The following is a 20000-nucleotide window of genomic DNA, read 5'->3' as shown; positions in this document are numbered from 1 at the left end:
AAAGTCTGAATGTCATTAAAAGAGTTAGCACCATCTTTTGACACTTCTACTTGCATGCTACACCGTTACAACACATTTATATGAAATAAATGTGGATAATGAATGATTTGTTGACATTTAACATCACTTAACTCGAGTTGGTAAACTAGACTTACGGACGCCACCGTCATACTTTGCTATGCGTTGTTGTTTATATTAAATCTTGTATCTCACATATTCTATCAAAGTGCTGTCACTCACAACTTTCTATGGCCCCATGGTGATTTTTTTCATTTAAATAAGTACAGAGTCAGTTACGTGGGATTCTTTGTTTGGACACTCCCTCATACACGATGAAGGGAAATATATTATTATTTTTACCATATTTGTAAAGTAAGAATTAACGTAACATATTGACTCATATTTTATTCTTGTTCAAGACTTATTTTTGGAAAAATATGTTTTTAAAAGATCATGTTTTCCGTATCCGTGACAGATTGTAAAACGTTTTTTTTCCATTGTTTTGTTCTGTTGGATTAAATCAACTTGATCATCTAACATTCCACACAACAGAATAATTAAAACTATCTATGACTTGTGCTGATATCAAATGGGATCAAAATTGTTATCATTCGATACTGCAATATTAGGACAGCTCTAATTGTGATCATCCACTTAACAAACTTAATGTGCTATAAGGTGGACAAAGATGTATGGTATGCATATTTTAACGACAGTATGTTTCCTTTGATTGTGAGTATGTTCAAGAATGTAATGATTTTTTATTTTGCTGTTGCAGGTTTTGCTATCAGATAGCCATCCATGTCATTTGATGCATGTCCTATAGCTTGAAACTGTGAGCTCATTTTGGCTGAAAACATGAAACCTTAGGATGTCTTCAGATATGCTCGCAGTGCAGATCAATGGCTATTAAAAGCTTGCTACAGTATTTGATAGCGAATGCAATATTATCCCAAGCAAAACATCACTTACTGTACAGTATTATGTCCTTGAATGTATGCATGTATATATATATATATATATATATATATATATATATATATATATATATATATATATATATATATATATATATATATATATATATATATATGTCTTAATAAGGTTATCCAAAAAATAGTGCTCGATACCGTAGTAGAGCGCAATATATGTATGTGTGGGAAAAAAAATCACAAGACTATTTCATCTCTACAGGCCTGTTTCATGAGGGGGTTCCCTCAATCATCAGGAGATTTTAATGGGAGCATTCACATACCATGGTTTATATAGGGCACAGAGTGGGTGGGTACAGGCTGGCGTAGGGGCGTGGTGATTGGCTCATGTGTTACCTAGGAGGTGTTTCCGTCTGTGGCGGCATGCTGTTACAATTTCGCTGCGCTTGTTGAGGGATGACATGGGATCAAAATTGCCATCCCTCAACAAGCGCATATATATATATATATATATATATATATATATATATATATATATATATATATATATATATTAGGGATGCACCTAACGATTAATTTGATAATCGATGAATCTGTCGATTGCTACTTCGATTAATTTATAAATAATCGGATAAAAGAGACAAACTACATTTTTATCCTTTCCAGTATTTTATTGAAAAAAAATCAGCATACTGGCACCATACTTATTTTGATTATTGTTTCTCAGCTGTTTGTACATTTTGCAGTTTATAAATAAAGGGTTTATAAAAAAATAAAAAATGAATAAAAAAAATAATAAAAAACTTGCCTCTGCGCAAGCGCATAGCATAGATCCAACTATTTTTATAATCAATTTTAATCGATTTAATCGATTAGTTGTTGCAGCCCTAATAAATAAATATATATATTTATATATATATGTATTTATATATGTATATATATATATATATATATATATATATATGTATATATAAATGTATTTATATATGTATTTATATATGTATATATATATATATATATATATATATGTGTATATATATATATATATATATATATATATATATATATATATATATATATACTGTATATGTATATATGTGTATATATGTATATTGTATTTCCCCCCCCCCCCGACCAATCACTTTTCATTTAGGCAAGATCTCGATGATTAAGTTGTCTTACACTCCTGTCAATGATATCCATGATCTCAAAGAACTAAACTATCAAAAGTATCGATATTTTGACTTGAGAATCGATATTAGAGCATAACAATTTGGTTTTGGCAGTATGGATATTTCAGTATCGATCCGCACATCACTACCGTTTGCTCAATTGCCCTACTTTATTCGCTTTAGTCCCCTCTGTCCAAATCACCGTGTGTGTGAGCGACAGGAAGAAAAGCTGGGACTCGCTGAGGGACAAGCGCCACCTATTGGTGTGCATAAACACGACCTGTCTTTTATCAGTTACTTTTTAACCGTACGCATTAAATACCATCGTTACGCAACACAATGCAATGTTCCTGCTTGTACACAAGTGTGTTATTTGTCACGACAACATCGATACAACATGTGGCATGCACACACCTGTTCCAGTCCGGCAGTGATTGGGGGGTGGGGGGGGGGACGGCAGAGGCTTTGACACGCCTCGACGACATGACAGCTCAGACAGCATGGACGTTAATCTCTTCTAACTGCCCCCAGCCTAATTAAATCTTGCAGGGTTGCACATGTGCGTACACACACACACACACACATGTGCGTGTATTTGTTACCTTCTAGAGACCTCCGAAAAATGCCTCCCTCTTTAGGACCACCCTTTCTAGGTATATACAGATGTGTATTTACAACATTAATAACATATACATACTATGCAAATGTAAAAAAGCTTGTTGTGAAAAATGAGTTGGAATTTCACAAGAAAAAGGTCACAATTTCACAAGTAAAACTTCTAAATTTGGCAGTATTTTAATAAAAGTCGTCATTTTACTCAATGCAAGTTAACATTTTACAAGAAAAACTGAACATTTGTGCAATATTGTGATAAAAGTTGGAATTTTAATAAACAGTCGCAATCTTACAAGAAAAGCTTAAAATGTTGGCAATTTTATGAAAAGAGTCGTAATTTTACTCGACAAAAGTCACAATTTTATAAGAAAACTTTAAAATGTTGGCGATATAATAATAATAATCGGAATTTCACTTGGCAAAAATTCCGACAAGTCATAATTGTACTCAAAAAATCTCACTTTTACAAGAACAACAAAAAAAATGGGCAATATTGTGATACAAGTCTGAATTTTTTTTTTGACAAATGTCAATGTTTTGCATTAAAAAGTAATAATTTTACATAAAAAAGTAAATAATTTTACATAAAAAAGTCATAATTTAGCGAGAAAATATTGCAATATTACGGAAGCAGAAAGAATGTGAGAAAGTGTTCCCAATTTTACAAGAAAGAAGTCGACACATTGTGAGGAAAAAGACTGCTTTTAGTTTAAAAACACTTTTTTTTGGTGGTAAATGTTTTTTAATCTTCATTATTTACTTGTTTTTATTACAGTATGTCTCAATATACATATTTATACAATGTTTTGTTATTAATTTTGGCCAAAGGGGGCACATTTCCATTTCTTACACACACTTGTTATTTCATATGTTGACCAGAGGGGGAGCACTTTTAAAACCGACACACAGTCAATTTGAAAAATCCCTCCTTTTTGGGTACCACCCTAATTTTGATAGATTTCACCACCAGGGGTGCAAATGAGACATTCTCTATTACATGCAATGGTTTTCCATATTGGGACCATGATTTATGTCCTAACTGTTCACCGGTCCTCATATGGAAGCTACTTTTCCTTGTTGATGTCTCAAGAAGGGTAGAAATACAAGAACACACACTCACACACACACATATAGACCCAACACAGTCGTGCACTCACATCTCAACTGGTCTTAGAAGCGTGTACACTTTAACAATCTGCAGAACAGTAATGCGTTTGTGTGTGTGTGTATAGTGTTGTCGTACAGTAAGGTGTTACACACACGGTTGTGTTGTCACGTTTGTACTGCAAGAGGCAGAAATGGTTGAACTGTGACATTCACATGTGCATGATCATGTTTGTTTATCCATGTGCAACACAACTATTGAATATGCAGAAGAAGAAGGAAAGGCAGTATTGCTAAGCAAGCATTTTATTGATATGCAACCATTTGTCACTGTCACCCGCACAGAATTTTCACCCGCGGAAAATCAATGCCTGTTGTTTTTTTTTTTTTTTCCATTTCCCCTGAACTTTTTTTTTGTAAAACGGCGATTGCAGGGAACGTTTATGGTCGTACTCGCGTTCAATTGTATTCCCTTTGTGGTTTTAAGTCGTTTGACATTTAAGAGAAAGTGTCGTGTATTGCACTCATGATACAACTTGCAGCCTGGAGTTTTGGCCATTACCAAAAAGTATAGAAATACATTTTGGTACCGGTACCAAAATATTGATATGGGGAACAACTAGAGATGTCCGATAATAGCATTTATCGGACGATATTATCGTCCGATAAATGCTTTAAAATGTAATATCGAAAATTATCGGTATCTGTTTCAAAAAGTAAAATGTATGACTTTTTAAAACATGGACGTAGGGAGAAGTACAGAGCGCCAATAAACCTTAAAGGCACTGCCTTTGCGTGCCGGCCCAGTCACATAATATCTACGGCTTTTCACACACACACACAAGTGAATGCAAGGCATACTTGGTCAACAGCCATACAGGTCACACTGAGGGTGGCCGTATAAACAACTTTAACACTGTTACAAATATGCGCCACACTGTGAACCCACACCGAACAAGAATCTGCACCGTAACACGACATAAACACGACAGAACAAATACCCAGAACCCCTTGCAGCACTAACTCTTCCGGTATGCTACAATATACACCCCCCGCTACTCCCTACGAAAACCCCGCCCACCTCAACCTCCTCATGCTCTCGCAGGGAGAGCATGTCCCAAATTCCAAGCTGCTGTTTTGAGGCATGTTAAAAAAAAAAATAATGCACTTTGTGACTTCAATAATAAATATGGCAGTGCCATGTTGGCATTTTTTTTTTTCCATAACTGGAGTTGATTTATTTTGGAAAACCTCGTTACATTGTTTAATGCATCCAGCGGGGCATCACAACAAAATTAGGCATAATAATGTGTTAATTCCACGACTGTTTATATCGGTATCGGTTGATATCGGAATCGGTAATTAAGAGTTGGACAATATCGGAATATCGGATATCGGCAAAAAAGCCATTTTTAGACATCTCTAAAGAAAAATATTGATAAACTATGAACTGGAATGTTTTGTAAAAGTTTATTTGCATACCTTAATTGTGGTGTCTGTAACACGGCAGTAAAACGGACGATCGAACAAAACAAAAGTCGTCGTTGTGGACCCACAAGCTCTCCGCTCAGCTAAACTAACTCAAGAAGTCCACGGTGACGTTTTTGGTGAATTTTGCGAAACTGAAACGATGCAAAAAGAATGCCACTGTAAGTTAATAATACTAAAACAGACAGTCGTAAACGTGTTGGCATATTACCACATCCCACCTCCCCGAATTGTAAAATGTAAATAATCAAATGTATATATTTGTTGTTATGCTTTCCGAGCTCACTATGTTCACTGCTCGCTGTACATATCCTACCAAGTCAGACCTACACTCTTTCAATGTCCATTTCTATCGGTATCGGTTGATATCGGAATCGGTAATTAAGAGTTGGACAATATCGGAATATCGAACATCGGCAGAAAAGCCATTTTTAGACATCTCTAAAGAAAAATATTGATAAACTATGAACTGGAATGTTTTGTAAAAGTTAATTTACATACCTTAATTGTGGTGTCTGTAACACGGCAGTAAAACGGCTGATCAAACAAAACAGAAGTCGTCGTCTTGGACCCACAAGCTCTCCGCTCAGCTAAACCGACTCAAGAAGTCCATGGTGACGTTTTTGGTGAATTTTGCAAAACTGAAACGATGCAAAAAGAATGCCACTGTAAGTTAATAATACTAAAACGTGTTGGCATATTACCACATCCCACCTCCCCGAATTGTAAAATGTAAATAATCAAATGTATATATTTGTTGTTATGCTTTCCGAGCTCACTATGTTCACTGCTCGCTGTACATATCCTACCAAGTCAGACCTACACTGTTTCAATGTCCATTTCTATCGGTATCGGTTGATATCGGAATCGATAATTAAGAGTTGGACAATATCGGACATCGGCAGAAAAAGCCATTTTTAGACATCTCTAAAGAAAAATATTGATAAACTATGAACTGGAATGTTTTGTAAAAGTTTATTTAAATACGTTAATTGTGGTGTCTGTAACACGGCAGTAAAACGGCTGATCAAACAAAACAGAAGTCATCGTCGTGGACCCACAAGCTCTCCGCTCAGCTAAACCGACTCAAGAAGTCCACGGTGACGTTTTTGGTGAATTTTGCGAAACTGAAACGATGCAAAAAGAATGCCACTGTAAGTTAATAATACTAAAACAGACAGTCGTAAACGTGTTGGCATATTACCACATCCCACCTCCCCGAATTGTAAAATGTAAATAATCAAATGTATATATTTGTTGTTATGCTTTCCGAGCTCACTATGTTCACTGCTCGCTGTACATATCCTACCAAGTCAGACCTATACTGTTTCAATGTCCATTTCTATCGGTATCGGTTGATATCTGAATCGGTAATTAAGAGTTGGACAATATCGGACATCGGCAGAAAAGCCATTTTTAGACATCTCTAAAGAAAAATATTGATAAACTATGAACTGGAATATTTTGTAAAAGTTTATTTACATACCTTAATTGTGGTGTCTGTAACACGGCAGAAAAACGGCTGATCGAACAAAACAGAAGTCCTCGGCGTGGACTCATAAGCTCTCCGCTCGGCTAAACCGACTCAAGAAGTCCACGGTGACGTTTTTGGTGAATTTTGCGAAACTGAAACGATGCAAAAAGAATGCCACTGTAAGTTAATAATACTAAAACGTGTTGGCATATTAACACATCCCACCTCCCCGAATTGTAAATAATCGAATGTAAATAATCAAATGTATATATTTGTTGTTATGCTTTCCGAGCTCTCTATGTTCACTGCTCGCTGTACATATCCTACCAAGTCAGACCTACACTGTTTCAATGTCCATTTCTATCGGTATCGGTTGATATCGGAATCGGTAATTAAGAGTTGGACAATATTGGACATCGGCAGAAAAGCCATTTTTAGACATCTCTAAAGAAAAATATTGATAAACTATGAACTGGAATGTTTTGTAAAAGTTTTTTTACATACGTTAATTGTGGTGTCTGTAACACGGCAGTAAAATGGCTGATCGAACAAAACAGAAGTCGTCGTCGTGGACCCACAAGCTCTCCGCTCAGCTAAACCGACTCAAGAAGTCCACTGTGAGGTTTTTGGTGAATTTTGCGAAACTGAAACGATGCAAAAAGAATGCCACTGTAAGTTAATAATACTAAAACGTGTTGGCATATTAACACATCCCACCTCCCCGAATTGTAATCAAATGTATATATTTGTTGTTATGCTTTCCGAGCTCACTATGTTCACTGCTCGCTGTACATATCCTACCAAGGCAGACCTACACTGTTTCAATGTCCATTTCTATCGTTATCGGTTGATATCGGAATCGGTAATTAAGAGTTGGACAATATCGGAATATCGGACATCGGCAGAAAAGCCATTTTTAGACATCTCTAAAGAAAAATATTGATAAACTATGAACTGGAATGTTTTGTAAAAGTTTATTTACATACGTTAATTGTGGTGTCTGTAACACGGCAGTAAAACGGCTGATCGAACAAAACAGAAGTCGTCGTCATGGACCAACATGCTATCCGCTCAGCTAAACCGACTCAAGAAGTCCACGGTGACGTTTTTGGTGAATTTTGCGAAACTGAAACGATGCAAAAAGAATGCCACTGTAAGTTAATAATACTAAAACAGACAGTCGTCAACGTGTTGGCATATTACCACATCCCACCTCCCCGAATTGTAAAATGTAAATAATCAAATGTATATATTTGTTGTTATGCTTTCCGAGCTCACTATGTTCACTGCTCGCTGTACATATCCTACCAAGTCAGACCTACACTGTTTCAATGTCCATTTATATCGGTATCGGTTGATATCGGAATCGGTAATTAAGAGTTGGACAATATCGGAATATCGGACATCGGCAGAAAAGCCATTTTTAGACATCTCCAAAGAAACATATTGATAAACTATGAACTGGAATATTTTGTAAAAGTTTATTTACATACCTTAATTGTGGTGTCTGTAACACGGCAGTAAAACGGCTGATCGAACAAAACAGAAGTCATCGTCATGGACCCACGAGCTCTCCGCTCAGCTAAACCGACTCAAGAAGTCCACGGTGACGTTTTTGGTGAATTTTGCGAAACTGAAACTATGCAAAAAGAATGCCACTGTAAGTTAATAATACTAAAACAGACAGTCGTCAACGTGTTGGCATATTACCACATCCCACCTCCCCGAATTGTAAATAATCAAATGTATATATTTGTTGTTATGCTTTCCGAGCTCACTATGTTCACTGCTCACTGTACATATCCTACCAAGTCAGACCTACATGTCCATTTCTATCGGTATCGGTTGATATCGGAATCGGTAATTAAGAGTTGGACAATATCGGAACATTGGCGAAAAAGCCATTATCGGACATCTCTAGGAACAACACTAGCACAGTGATGAACAGTGTCCAGTTATTTCAAATAACTTTCGATATTAGAGCATACAGGTCTGGTATCGGCGTTTTTTTTTATATCGATCCGCACGTCATTAGTGTTTGATAATTAAAGTGTTCAATCAGTTTAAACAAGACCGGAAGAAAAAAAAATCCAGACCTGTCATGTGACTCATTAAAGTCACTCGTCTTCCGGCGTCGTCATCCCCACCCGCTTCATTTTTCCTCTCCGTTCAAATTGCTTTTTTTTTGCATCTCGCCTGAGTCGTTATCTCTTTGTCTCCCGCCATTTCCTTACATATTACTCTGCCGTCCCTTATTATTATTATTTTTTTTCTCTCTCTCTCTCTCTCTCCTCCTCTCGCCAGGCCTTCCGGGGTGCGTCGCCCGCCCCGACTCAACAGGCCAGAATAAATAGATTACAAAACAGTGGGCAAAGAGCCCGGCGAAAGTGGGAAGACAATCTGAATTTGCCGCGGATAAAGAACGGCGAAGGCATTCAAAAGAAAGCCGGTGGAAGTCAAAGTAATGCCGCGTTAGCCCGAGGCGGAGAAAGGCTGAAAGAAGCTCTCGCAACAGATGTGCGGGGCAGTAAAGTGTAATTGAAATGCCAGCAGCAATGGTCTTATCTCCCTGCAACAGGAGCCCGCTGCCAGTCTCCAACATCAGTTAGATGTCATTTTAGCGAGGTCTGAATCAGCCTGCCACAATCCGCAATCCCCCGTTCCTCTGATGCTAGGCGGAGGGGAGAAAAAAAAAAAAGGGGAGGAGGGACGGGAAGGGGGGTTAGGTTGGGGTGGGTGGCGGGGGGGAAGGGTAGCCAGCCTGTAATAGGATTTCAGTAGCACCCAGTTAACTTTCAGCACCTAGACTTGGATGGTAATTTGATATGCTCCATCAATAAGATTCATTTACCTCTGCGCGGTATTACCGGCGTCATTCATTTGACTTTCATATTAAAAAAAAAAAAAAAAGACATTTGCATATTCCCCCCCGCTCCACATTTCTCCACGACGTGTACATGGAAGTGGCCGTCCTCAAAGAGAGGAATGGTGTTATTCCAGACTGGACGCGTTGACATCCCTCACTGCCCCGCTAGGGGGTTGTTTTCTTCTTATGCAACGTGGGAGCATCTGCAGGGCATACTTGCCAACCTTGAGACCTCCGATTTCGGGAGGTGGGGGGAGGGGGCGTGGTTGGGGGGCGTGGTTAAGAGGGCAGGAGTATATTTACAGCTAGAATTCACCAAGTCAAGTATTTCACACACACACACATATATATATATATATATATATATATATATATATATATATATATATATATATATATATATATATATATATGTGTGTGTGTCGGTTTTAAAAGTGCTCCCCCTCTGGTCAACATATGAAATAACAAGTGTGTGTAAGAAATGGAAATGTGCCCCCTTTGGCCAAAAATAATAACAAGACATTTTATAAATATGTATATCGAGACATACTGTAATAAAAAAGTAAATAATGAAGATTAAAAAACAATTACCAACACATTTTTTTATTTATTTTTTAACTAAAAGCAGTATTTTTCCTCACAATGTGTCGACTTGTTTCTTAAAAAATTGGGAACAATTCTTCACATTAATTCACACATTTTATAAGAAAACTTTAAAATGTTGGCGATGTTATAATAATAATCGGAATTTCACTTGGCAAAAATTCTGACAAGTCATAATTTTACTCCAAAAATGTCACTTTTACAAGAACAACAAAAAAATTGGCAATATTGTGATACAAGTCTGTTTTTTTTTTGACGAATGTCACTGTTTTGCTTTAAAAAGTAATAATTTTACATAAAAAAGTAAATAATTTTAAATAAAAAAGTAATAATTTAGCGAGAAAATATTGCAATATTACAGAAGCAGAAAGAATGAGAAATTGACACATTGTGAGGAAAAAGACTTTTAGTTAAAAAAAAAAAAAAATGTTGGTAATTATTTTTTAATCTTCATTCCGTAATATTGCAATATTTTCTCGCTAAATTATTACTTTTTTTATGTAAAATTATTTACTTTTTTGTGTAAAATTATTTACTTTTTTATGTAAAATTATTTACTTTTTAATGCAAAACTGTGACATTTGTCGTATAAAATTCTGACTTTTATCCCAATATTGCTAATTTTTTTGTTGTTCTTGTAAAACTGACATTTTTTGAGTAAAATTATGACTTTTGTCAGAATTTTGCCAAGTGAAATTCCGATTATTATAATATTGCCAACATTTTAAAGTCTTTTATATATATATATATATATATATATATATATATATATATATATACTGTATATAAAATAAATACTTGAATTTCAGCGTTCATTTATTTACACATATACTTGTTGAGTTAAGGGTTGAATTGTCCATCCTTGTTCTATTCTCTGTCACTATTTTTCCAACCATGCTGAACACCCTCTCTGATGATGCATTGCTGTGTGGCACGCACAAAAGTGCTGACATCAAATGCACTAGATGGCAGTATTGTCCTGTTTAAGAGTGTCACAACATTGCTGTTTACGGCAGACAAACTGCTTTACGGTAGACGAAAACGTGACTGCTGTTGTTGTGTGTTGCTGCCGCGCTGGGAGGACGTAAATGAAATTGCCTAACAATAAACCCACATAAGAAACCAAGAACTCGTCCTCGATCATTCTACAGTTATAACGTGATTGGGCAGGCACGCCGTTTATATTGTGGGAAAGCGGACTCAGGTCCATGCCGGGAGATTTTCGGGAGATAATTTGTCCCGGGAGGTTTTCGGGAGAGGCGCTGAATTTCGGGAGTCTCCCGGAAAATCCGTGAGGGTTGGCAAGTATGTCTGCAGGACACTTGTGTCTTTATTAATACGTCGTTATGCTGGAGGTAACTATGGATGTAAGCCGCACCCACTACATTTGGGAAGAAAAATAGAGATGTAAAAAAATATGAACAATTATTGGTAAATCAATGAACAAATATACATAAAAAATAAATATAAAATATATGTTCACATTAAATATTGTCAAAATATGGTTTATTGAAAACGTTCATTATTTGCAATGATTTATTTTGGATTAAAAATATTTTTATAAAGGTATGAATAACAAGTAGCAACCCAAATACTATTGCAATAGATTATATGTGGATATATTAAACTATAGTATAATGTCAACATACAAGTTTCTTTGTCTGTGTTTTATGAAAACTATTTGTTAAATACAAAAGGTTATGGCCGTTTCTGGAGAAAAATCCATAAATTAGCCGCACCCTTTTAAAAGCTGCAGGGTTCATAGCGTAGGGAAAAAAGTAGCTCCTTATAGTCCGGGAAATATGGTACATTTTTTTTAATACTCTGAGAGCTCGGCATTGGTTACCTTCCACATTTGGGTTGTGAGTTTTTCCTTGCCCTTATGCTCTGAACCAAGGATGTGCAGCCCTTTGAGACACTTGTGAATTAGGGCTGTATAAATAAACATTGATTGATTGATTGACATTTGAACCAACATGGTACAGTCCCTTCAAAGGTGCAAAGGTTCATCCATTTGTTTAGTTTTGTAGGGAAACAAACAAATAATTATAGTCATTTCAAAATGTCAACTTTCTGGCTTTGAAAACAAACACAAGAAAATCAAGAATATCAATTGTGGTATTCAGTAACAGTTTCATTTTTAGACCTCGCAGAGTGGAAAAAAATGATGGTAACACTCAATCCTGAGGAGTAAATTATAGAATCACCCCGTGCATTTTCATTTCCAAAGCTAACACCTGCATCAGATTACATCTGTTCATTAGACTGCAGTCAAAAAAAAGGAGTGTTCACACCTCGGGGAGCTGTTGCACCAGGTGGATTGACATGAATCATGGCTCCAACATGAGAGGTGTCATTTGAATTAAAGGAGAGGGTTATGAAACTTCTTGAATAGGTTAAATCATCACGCAAGGTTGCAGAAGATGTTGATTGTTCGCAGTGTTTATGTCAGAATAATTGTATCTAAGTTATCACAAAATGTTGTGTTTCGATGAAAGCTGTCTTTTGTCAAAACTCTACTGTGTAGGATGGGAAGCGACATGAAGGTGTCAGTTTCTTTGATCTATTAATTCACACAGGAAGATTTTGTCTTGACCCGAGATCTACAAAGCGGAGAGGAAGCAGGACCTGACCCCCCTCCAGGCGCCTTTTCTTTGAACTGTTTTGTAACCAAAGGCCAGGGCTGTTTACGACCCCCCTTCCTTTAGAAACAGCTGTTGCCACGTAATCAGGGAAAGTCCAAATAAAAGAAAAAGAGGATGTGTGCAACCTTTCGTCAGAGCGTGGTTGAAGACTGTACAAAGAGTACAGCCCAGATGTTTCTCCTCAATGAGCTAAATTGAATTCTGTCTCTGTTTAATTCCTTGCTTCTTTGTCTGTTTAATAGATGTCATCAGTGTTTGAACCTGACAGTTTAAATTACGGACCGAGTACAAACAACATGGGAAGGTTGTAAAAGGCAAACCTGCTGATAGACCAAGGACAACTTTAAGCAGTAAGTCTTGAAAACAGAAAATGCAGAGCAAAACAAATGAGGAACAAATGAGCGGAAACTGATATTACGGGCCTTCGATCCCTCAGGCGGTACTGCATCAAAAACCGACATCAGTGTGTAAAGGATATCACCACATGGGCTCAGGAACACTTCAGAAAACCACTGTCAGTAACTACAGTTTGTCGCTACATCTGTAAGTGCAAGTTAAAACTCTACTATGCAAAGCGAAAGCCATTTCTCAACAACACCCAGAATCGCTGCCAGCTTCGCTGGGCCCGAGCTCATCTAAGATGAACGTGGTAAAGTGTTCTGTGGTCTGACGTGTCCACATTTAAAAAATTTTTTTGGAAACTGTGGACGTCGTGACCAAAGAGGAAAATAACCATCCAGACAGTTATAGGCGCAAAGTTCCAAAGCCAGCATGTGTGATGGTATGGGGGTGTATTAGTGCCCAAGGCATGGGTAACTTACACATCTGTGAAGGCGCCATTAATGCTGAAAGGTACATACAGGTTTTGGAGCAACATATGTTGCCATCCAAGCAACGTTATCATGGACGCCCCTGCTTATTTCAGCAAAACAATGCCAAGCCACATTCTGCACGTGTTACAACAGCTTGGCTTCATAGTAAAAGAGTGCGGGTACTAGACTGGCCTGCCTGTAGTCCAGACCTGTCTCCCATTGAAAATGTGTGGCACATTATGAAGCACAACGGAGACCCCAAACTGTTGAACAACTTAAGCTGTACATCAAGCAAGAATGGGAAAGAATTCCACCTGAAAAGCTTCAAAAATGTGTCTCCTCAGTTCCCAAACCTTTACTGAGTGTTGTTAAAAGGAAAGGCCATGTAACACAGTGGTAAAAACGCCCCTGTGGCAACTTTTTTTTGCAATGTGTTGCTGCCATTCAATTCTAAATTAATGATTATTTGTGGAAGTTCGAACATTAAATATCTTGTATTTGCAGTCTATTCAATTGAATATAAGTTGAAAAGGATTTGCAAATCATTGTATTCTGTTTTTATTTACCATTTACACAACGTGCCAACTTCACTGGTTTTGGGTTTAAAATTACATGAGATAAGATTCTATGATTAAGTTTATAGATTTGAAGCTCCATCCTTATATCGCTATAGGAGGATCACCCAATCACAGCTTTTGAAATGTTGACTCACACCTCCTCACTAAGTCAGGACTTCCTGTCCATTCCTTGCTCAGAGTTCCTTAGGAATGTTCTGGAATCGGTCTTAAGCTAACACCTCTTGTTAGGACTAATTTGGTCAAGTTCTGAGTTCTCTGAGAGGATTCTCAGGATCTTTAGGTACACTGGTCCAGATATTGTGTTACTTTTGTGGTATTGAATGCTGCATACACTGCAAAAACTGAAATCTAAGTAAGATGAAATATCCAAATAAGGGTGATATTTGCTTATTTTCTGTCTGATAAGATAATTCTTCTCACTAAGCAGATTTTATGTTAGAGTGTTTTACTTGTTTTAAGTGTTTTGGTCCTAAATGATCTCAGTAAGATATTACAGCTTGTTGCTGAGATCTGATGACCTATATTGAGTAAAACATGCTTGAAACTAGAATATCAACTGTTGCAAAGCTGTGTCATCAAAACTTACAAGTATAAAACTTATTTTTTAAATTAAAACAATTATTATTTCTAGCAAGTAAAAAAAAATCATGACTTTGCACAATTGTGTCTCATAATTAAAACAGATGACAGCCAAATGGACTTTGCTGTTTTATTTTCCATGAAACAATAGAAAATACGTACTCATATAGTAGTTGTCAGGTTCAAACACTGATTACATTTATTAAACAGACAAAGAAGCAAGGAATTAAACAGAGACAGAATTAAATTTGGCTCAATGAGGAGAAACGCGTACACCTGTACCCTTGCACAGTGTCCCACCACGCTCTGACGAAAGATTGTACGCCTCCTCTTTTATTTGCACTTTCCCTGATTACATGGCAACAGTTGTTTCTAAAGGAACGGGGGTCGTAAACAGACGTCGCATTTGGTTACAAAACAGTTCAAAGAAAACGTGCCTGGAGGGGGGTCAGGTCTTGCTTCCTCGCCGCTTTGTAGATCTCGGGTCAAGACAAAATCTTCCTGTGGATTACAATAGCTCAAAGAAACCCACACCTTCATGTCGCTTCCCATCCTACACAGTGGAGTTTTACAAGCCTTTTGATTGGTATGATCAAAGACAGCTTTTGTCTGCTCGCCGGGAACTCATTGAAACACAAAAGTTTTGTGATAACTTAGAATTATTCTGACAGAAGTACAATTATTAGTGAGAATATACTTATTTTAAGGTATTTTTGGCCTCATTGAGGTTAGCTAATTTTACTTGTTTTGGAAAGTCTTGACAAGCCAATTTTTCGTGTTCTATTGGCAGATAATTTTGCTTAGTTCAAATAAAATACCCCTCATTTTTATATATTTTTTCTTGTTTTTGAACACTGACTTTTTGCAGTGTCCGTTTTAACAAAATAAAGGGTCTCGTGCACAAAAAACTACAATTGGCTCCTGTTTAAATGATTTGGGTTTTGCCTTCTAAGTCTTACTCCCTCACTTTATAAAATGTGAAAATGTGTGTCTTGCAGAGGGTCATTTTCAACGTGGTCAACTTCTCCAAGACCAAGAGCCTCTACAGAGACGGCATGTCTCCGGTGGTCAAGTCCACCAGCAGACCGAAATGGTAAGTTTGATCACCGACCACTGAAGCGGTTCTCTTTACCCGACCTAACACAAGCACTCATCCTAAAAAGATACCTTATGTTAGCGCGTGATGTATCGGTTGCCAGTCGGCTGATGTAACGTGGATGACTGATGCGTGTAAAATGTGTCGGGGGGGTGGCGGAGGGTTCAGCGTCTGCCAAGCCGGCCGGTGTATCCGCCGAGGCGAGCGCACGGTCGCGTGATGAAGTGTTGCCGTCTAAGAGGAGCGCTGACATCTGTCACCGCTTGATGGAGGGCATCCGCAGAAACACCAGGCATCTGCCACCCTGGGCCGTGCGTCCGTCCGCCGTATAGCCCGGCGCCCGAACAGGCCGCCCGGTGGCGCGCTGCTCGCAGGCTAATGGACGGAAACGACGGGTTCGATACCGTAGACAGGAGAGATGAAGTGATGTCTGTGATACGGCACGGAGCAACATGGTGCACCTCAGACGCTTTCTCTCCTGTCTAAATGGAGATGCAAAAAAAAATAAAAAATTGTTTTTGTGTTTTTATTGTCACTTGGTAAAAGTGATTCATGCACGCCAGACTGGACTTCTTTCTAATTTTGACCAACATACTTTTATAAATAACCTGGTAGTATTTGTGTAATGTAGGGAATATAGCTTGTCTTTATATTTCTGGTGTTATTTCTGTACTTCGTTAAAAAAAATAATAATACAATTTAAGTGTCAGGCTTGGACGAAGGAAGGGACTCAGATGCAGAGATGTGATTCCAAATAAAGCTTTTATTTTGAAAAACTCTTTAAGCCTCCAGAGCCGAGTAAATTCAAATACTATGGAATATAGACAAAATGTTCCAAAAGGGAAAAACCGAAAATCACTCCAAAAGGAGGAAATACAAAAAATAAGGACAATTATAAATAGTACCGTATCTGTTATCAAAAAACTTTAACAAAAAACGCTCCAACAGGAGGAAGAAAATAAAGACTATAAAACTTACTACTCTAATAAATGTAAACAAAAAATCACTCAAAAACTTTGAGGAAAAATCATTAGGGAAAAATTATAACTCACCACTGCGGTAGAAAAAGGTTGAATAACAAAAGTCGCTCTGAGGGAGGAGAAAAAGTTAATTCAAAATTACAGCGTGGGATATTCTTGTAAGCAAGGACGTAGAACAAGGCAAGGCATGGACATGAACGTGAAACGCAAGACAGGAAGCTCGAGACAATCTGGCACAGAACAAGGGGAGGCATGGGCTTATATAGAACATGAGGGTAATATTAAACAGGTGGAAATAATCAAGGGTCAGGAATGACGTTAGACTGGTGACACAAGAGGAAGGACCCGTGATCTGAAACAAGAGGAGTTGCTTTTCAAAATAAAACATGTAAATCACAAGACAGAAAAAACCAAGACAAGACTTCCCTCACCGCGGTGTGACATTAAGTATTTGGTCTAATATGAATTTTGACACCGGGGTCGAGTTTAAGTGCATATATATATATATATATATATATATATATATATATATATATATATATATATATATATATATATATATATATATATATATACAGGTAAAAGCCAGTAAATTAGAATATTTTGAAAAACTTGATTTATTTCAGTAATTGCATTCAAAAGGTGTAACTTGTACATTATATTTATTCATTGCACACAGACTGATGCATTCAAATGTTTATTTCATTTAATGTTGATGATTTGAAGTGGCAACAAATGAAAATCCAAAATTCCGTGTGTCACAAAATTAGAATATTACTTAAGCCTAATACAAAAAAGGGATTTTTAGAAATGTTGGCCAACTGAAAAGTATGAAAATGAAAAATATGAGCATGTACAATACTCAATACTTGGTTGGAGCTCCTTTTGCCTCAATTACTGCGTTAATGCGGCGTGGCATGGAGTCGATGAGTTGCTGGCACTGCTCAGGTGTTATGAGAGCCCAGGTTGCTCTGATAGTGGCCTTAAACTCTTCTGCGTTTTTGGGTCTGGCATTCTGCATCTTCCTTTTCACAATACCCCACAGATTTTCTATGGGGCTAAGGTCAGGGGAGTTGGCGGGCCAATTTAGAACAGAAATCCCATGGACCGTAAACCAGGCACGGGTAGATTTTGCGCTGTGTGCAGGCGCCAAGTCCTGTTGGAACTTGAAATCTCCATCTCCATAGAGCAGGTCAGCAGCAGGAAGCATGAAGTGCTCTAAAACTTGCTGGTAGACGGCTGCGTTGACCCTGGATCTCAGGAAACAGAGTGGACCGACACCAGCAGATGACATGGCACCCCAAACCATCACCCAACCATGCAAATTTTGCATTTCCTTTGGAAATCGAGGTCCCAGAGTCTGGAGGAAGACAGGAGAGGCACAGGATCCACGTTGCCTGAAGTCTAGTGTAAAGTTTCCACCATCAGTGATGGTTTGGGGTGCCATGTCATCTGCTGGTATTGGTCCACTCTGTTTCCTGAGATCCAGGGTCAACGCAGCCGTCTACCAGCAAGTTTTAGAGCACTTCATGCTTCCTGCTGCTGACCTGCTCTATGGAGATGGAGATTTCAAGTTCCAACAGGACTTGGCGCCTGCACACAGCGCAAAATCTACCCGTGCCTGGTTTACGGACCATGGTATTTCTGTTCTAAATTGGCCCGCCAACTCCCCTGACCTTAGCCCCATAGAAAATCTGTGGGGTATTGTGAAAAGGAAGATGCAGAATGCCAGACCCAAAAACGCAGAAGAGTTGAAGGCCACTATCAGAGCAACCTGGGCTCTCATAACACCTGAGCAGTGCCAGAAACTCATCGACTCCATGCCACGCCGCATTAACGCAGTAATTGAGGCAAAAGGAGCTCCAACCAAGTATTGAGTATTGTACATGCTCATATTTTTCATTTTCATACTTTTCAGTTGGCCAACATTTCTAAAAATCCCTTTTTTGTATTAGCCTTAAGTAATATTCTAATTTTGTGACACACGGAATTTTGGATTTTCATTTGTTGCCACTTCAAATCATCAAAATTAAATGAAATAAACATTTGAATGCATCAGTCTGTGTGCAATGAATAAATATAATGTACAAGTTACACCTTTTGAATGCAATTACTGAAATAAATCAAGTTTTTCAAAATATCCTAATTTACTGGCTTTTACCTGTGTGTGTGTGTATATATACACACAAATATGTGTGTGTGTGTGTGTGTGTGTGTGTGTGTGTGTATACACACAAATATGTGTGTATGTATATATATTATTTGATTGTAAAGAAATGACCGGAAATGATGTGTACACTATTTGCTTACCTGTTACATACATGGCGTAAGTTGTTTACGTAAGCAAACGTTGATCCTCGCTGATGTCCATGGTGACTCTCCTTAACAGCCACAAAAATATTCCAACTCTCCTAAATATACAGTGCTATAAACATCCATTCATCTATTATATTAATTGAATTTATTGTCTCATAAAAATCAATAATTTTTAAGGTATGGCTAATTCTTTTATTTTGTTGTAGTAGTAGTAGTAGCCACTTCCTTGTTCATTCATGGAATACGGTCAACTTCCTTAGTTTTCACTTTGTCAAACTGCGCATTTGGGGCCACATTGGGGCCCGTGCGCGTTTATACCGGAGTCTGATACAGATATTTGACTAAAAATCAGATTGCGGCCCCTCTGGCCTGCAGTGCAAATATAGTCTTTGACTCTGAGAGCTCAACAAAGGCACGCATTCTCCAAAAGTCCTAGTCTCGTTTTTGACAGTTACATGTGTGGAATAAATATCAAAATCAAATAGGAGGCAGAGTGCGGATCCAGGTTGACGCGGGACGGGATAAAGACGCTCCAGAGGGAGGAGGCGATGAAGGGGAGCAGAGAGAGACTGACGGGGAAGTCGAGCGAGAAGAAGAGAAAGTAGCAGAAAGTGATATTACTCAGACAGGGAGCAGGTGAACCAAAAAAAAAAGATCATTCCACCACCTCCATCCCTCCCATCTTTATCTATCAGGAAGAAAAGAAAAAAAAAAACCCAAAGGTGAAACCTTTATCTCCT

The 20000-nt window shown here is 37.8% G+C and overlaps 1 protein-coding gene and 1 long non-coding RNA gene across 2 annotated transcripts in view; both read left to right on the top strand.

The window, feature by feature from the left end:
- LOC140679392 (uncharacterized) overlaps window positions 1-13488 on the top strand; it is a 41466-nt gene extending 27978 nt beyond the window's left edge. The window contains exons 2-3 of the long non-coding RNA XR_012050806.1: window positions 13142-13249; window positions 13336-13488. This is a non-coding gene — a long non-coding RNA (uncharacterized lncRNA). The remainder of the gene's footprint in view (window positions 1-13141; window positions 13250-13335) is intronic.
- agbl4 (AGBL carboxypeptidase 4) overlaps window positions 1-20000 on the top strand; it is a 1010561-nt gene that overhangs the window by 393865 nt on the left and 596696 nt on the right. The window contains exon 4 of the mRNA XM_061976109.2: window positions 15867-15961. Within this exon, the coding sequence (XP_061832093.2) occupies window positions 15867-15961 (95 nt within the window). The remainder of the gene's footprint in view (window positions 1-15866; window positions 15962-20000) is intronic.

This window comes from Nerophis lumbriciformis, linkage group LG14 (genome assembly GCF_033978685.3).
Source record: "Nerophis lumbriciformis linkage group LG14, RoL_Nlum_v2.1, whole genome shotgun sequence".
NCBI classification, from domain to species: Eukaryota; Metazoa; Chordata; class Actinopteri; order Syngnathiformes; family Syngnathidae; genus Nerophis; species Nerophis lumbriciformis.
This window is presented reverse-complemented; position numbering and strand designations above follow the sequence as displayed.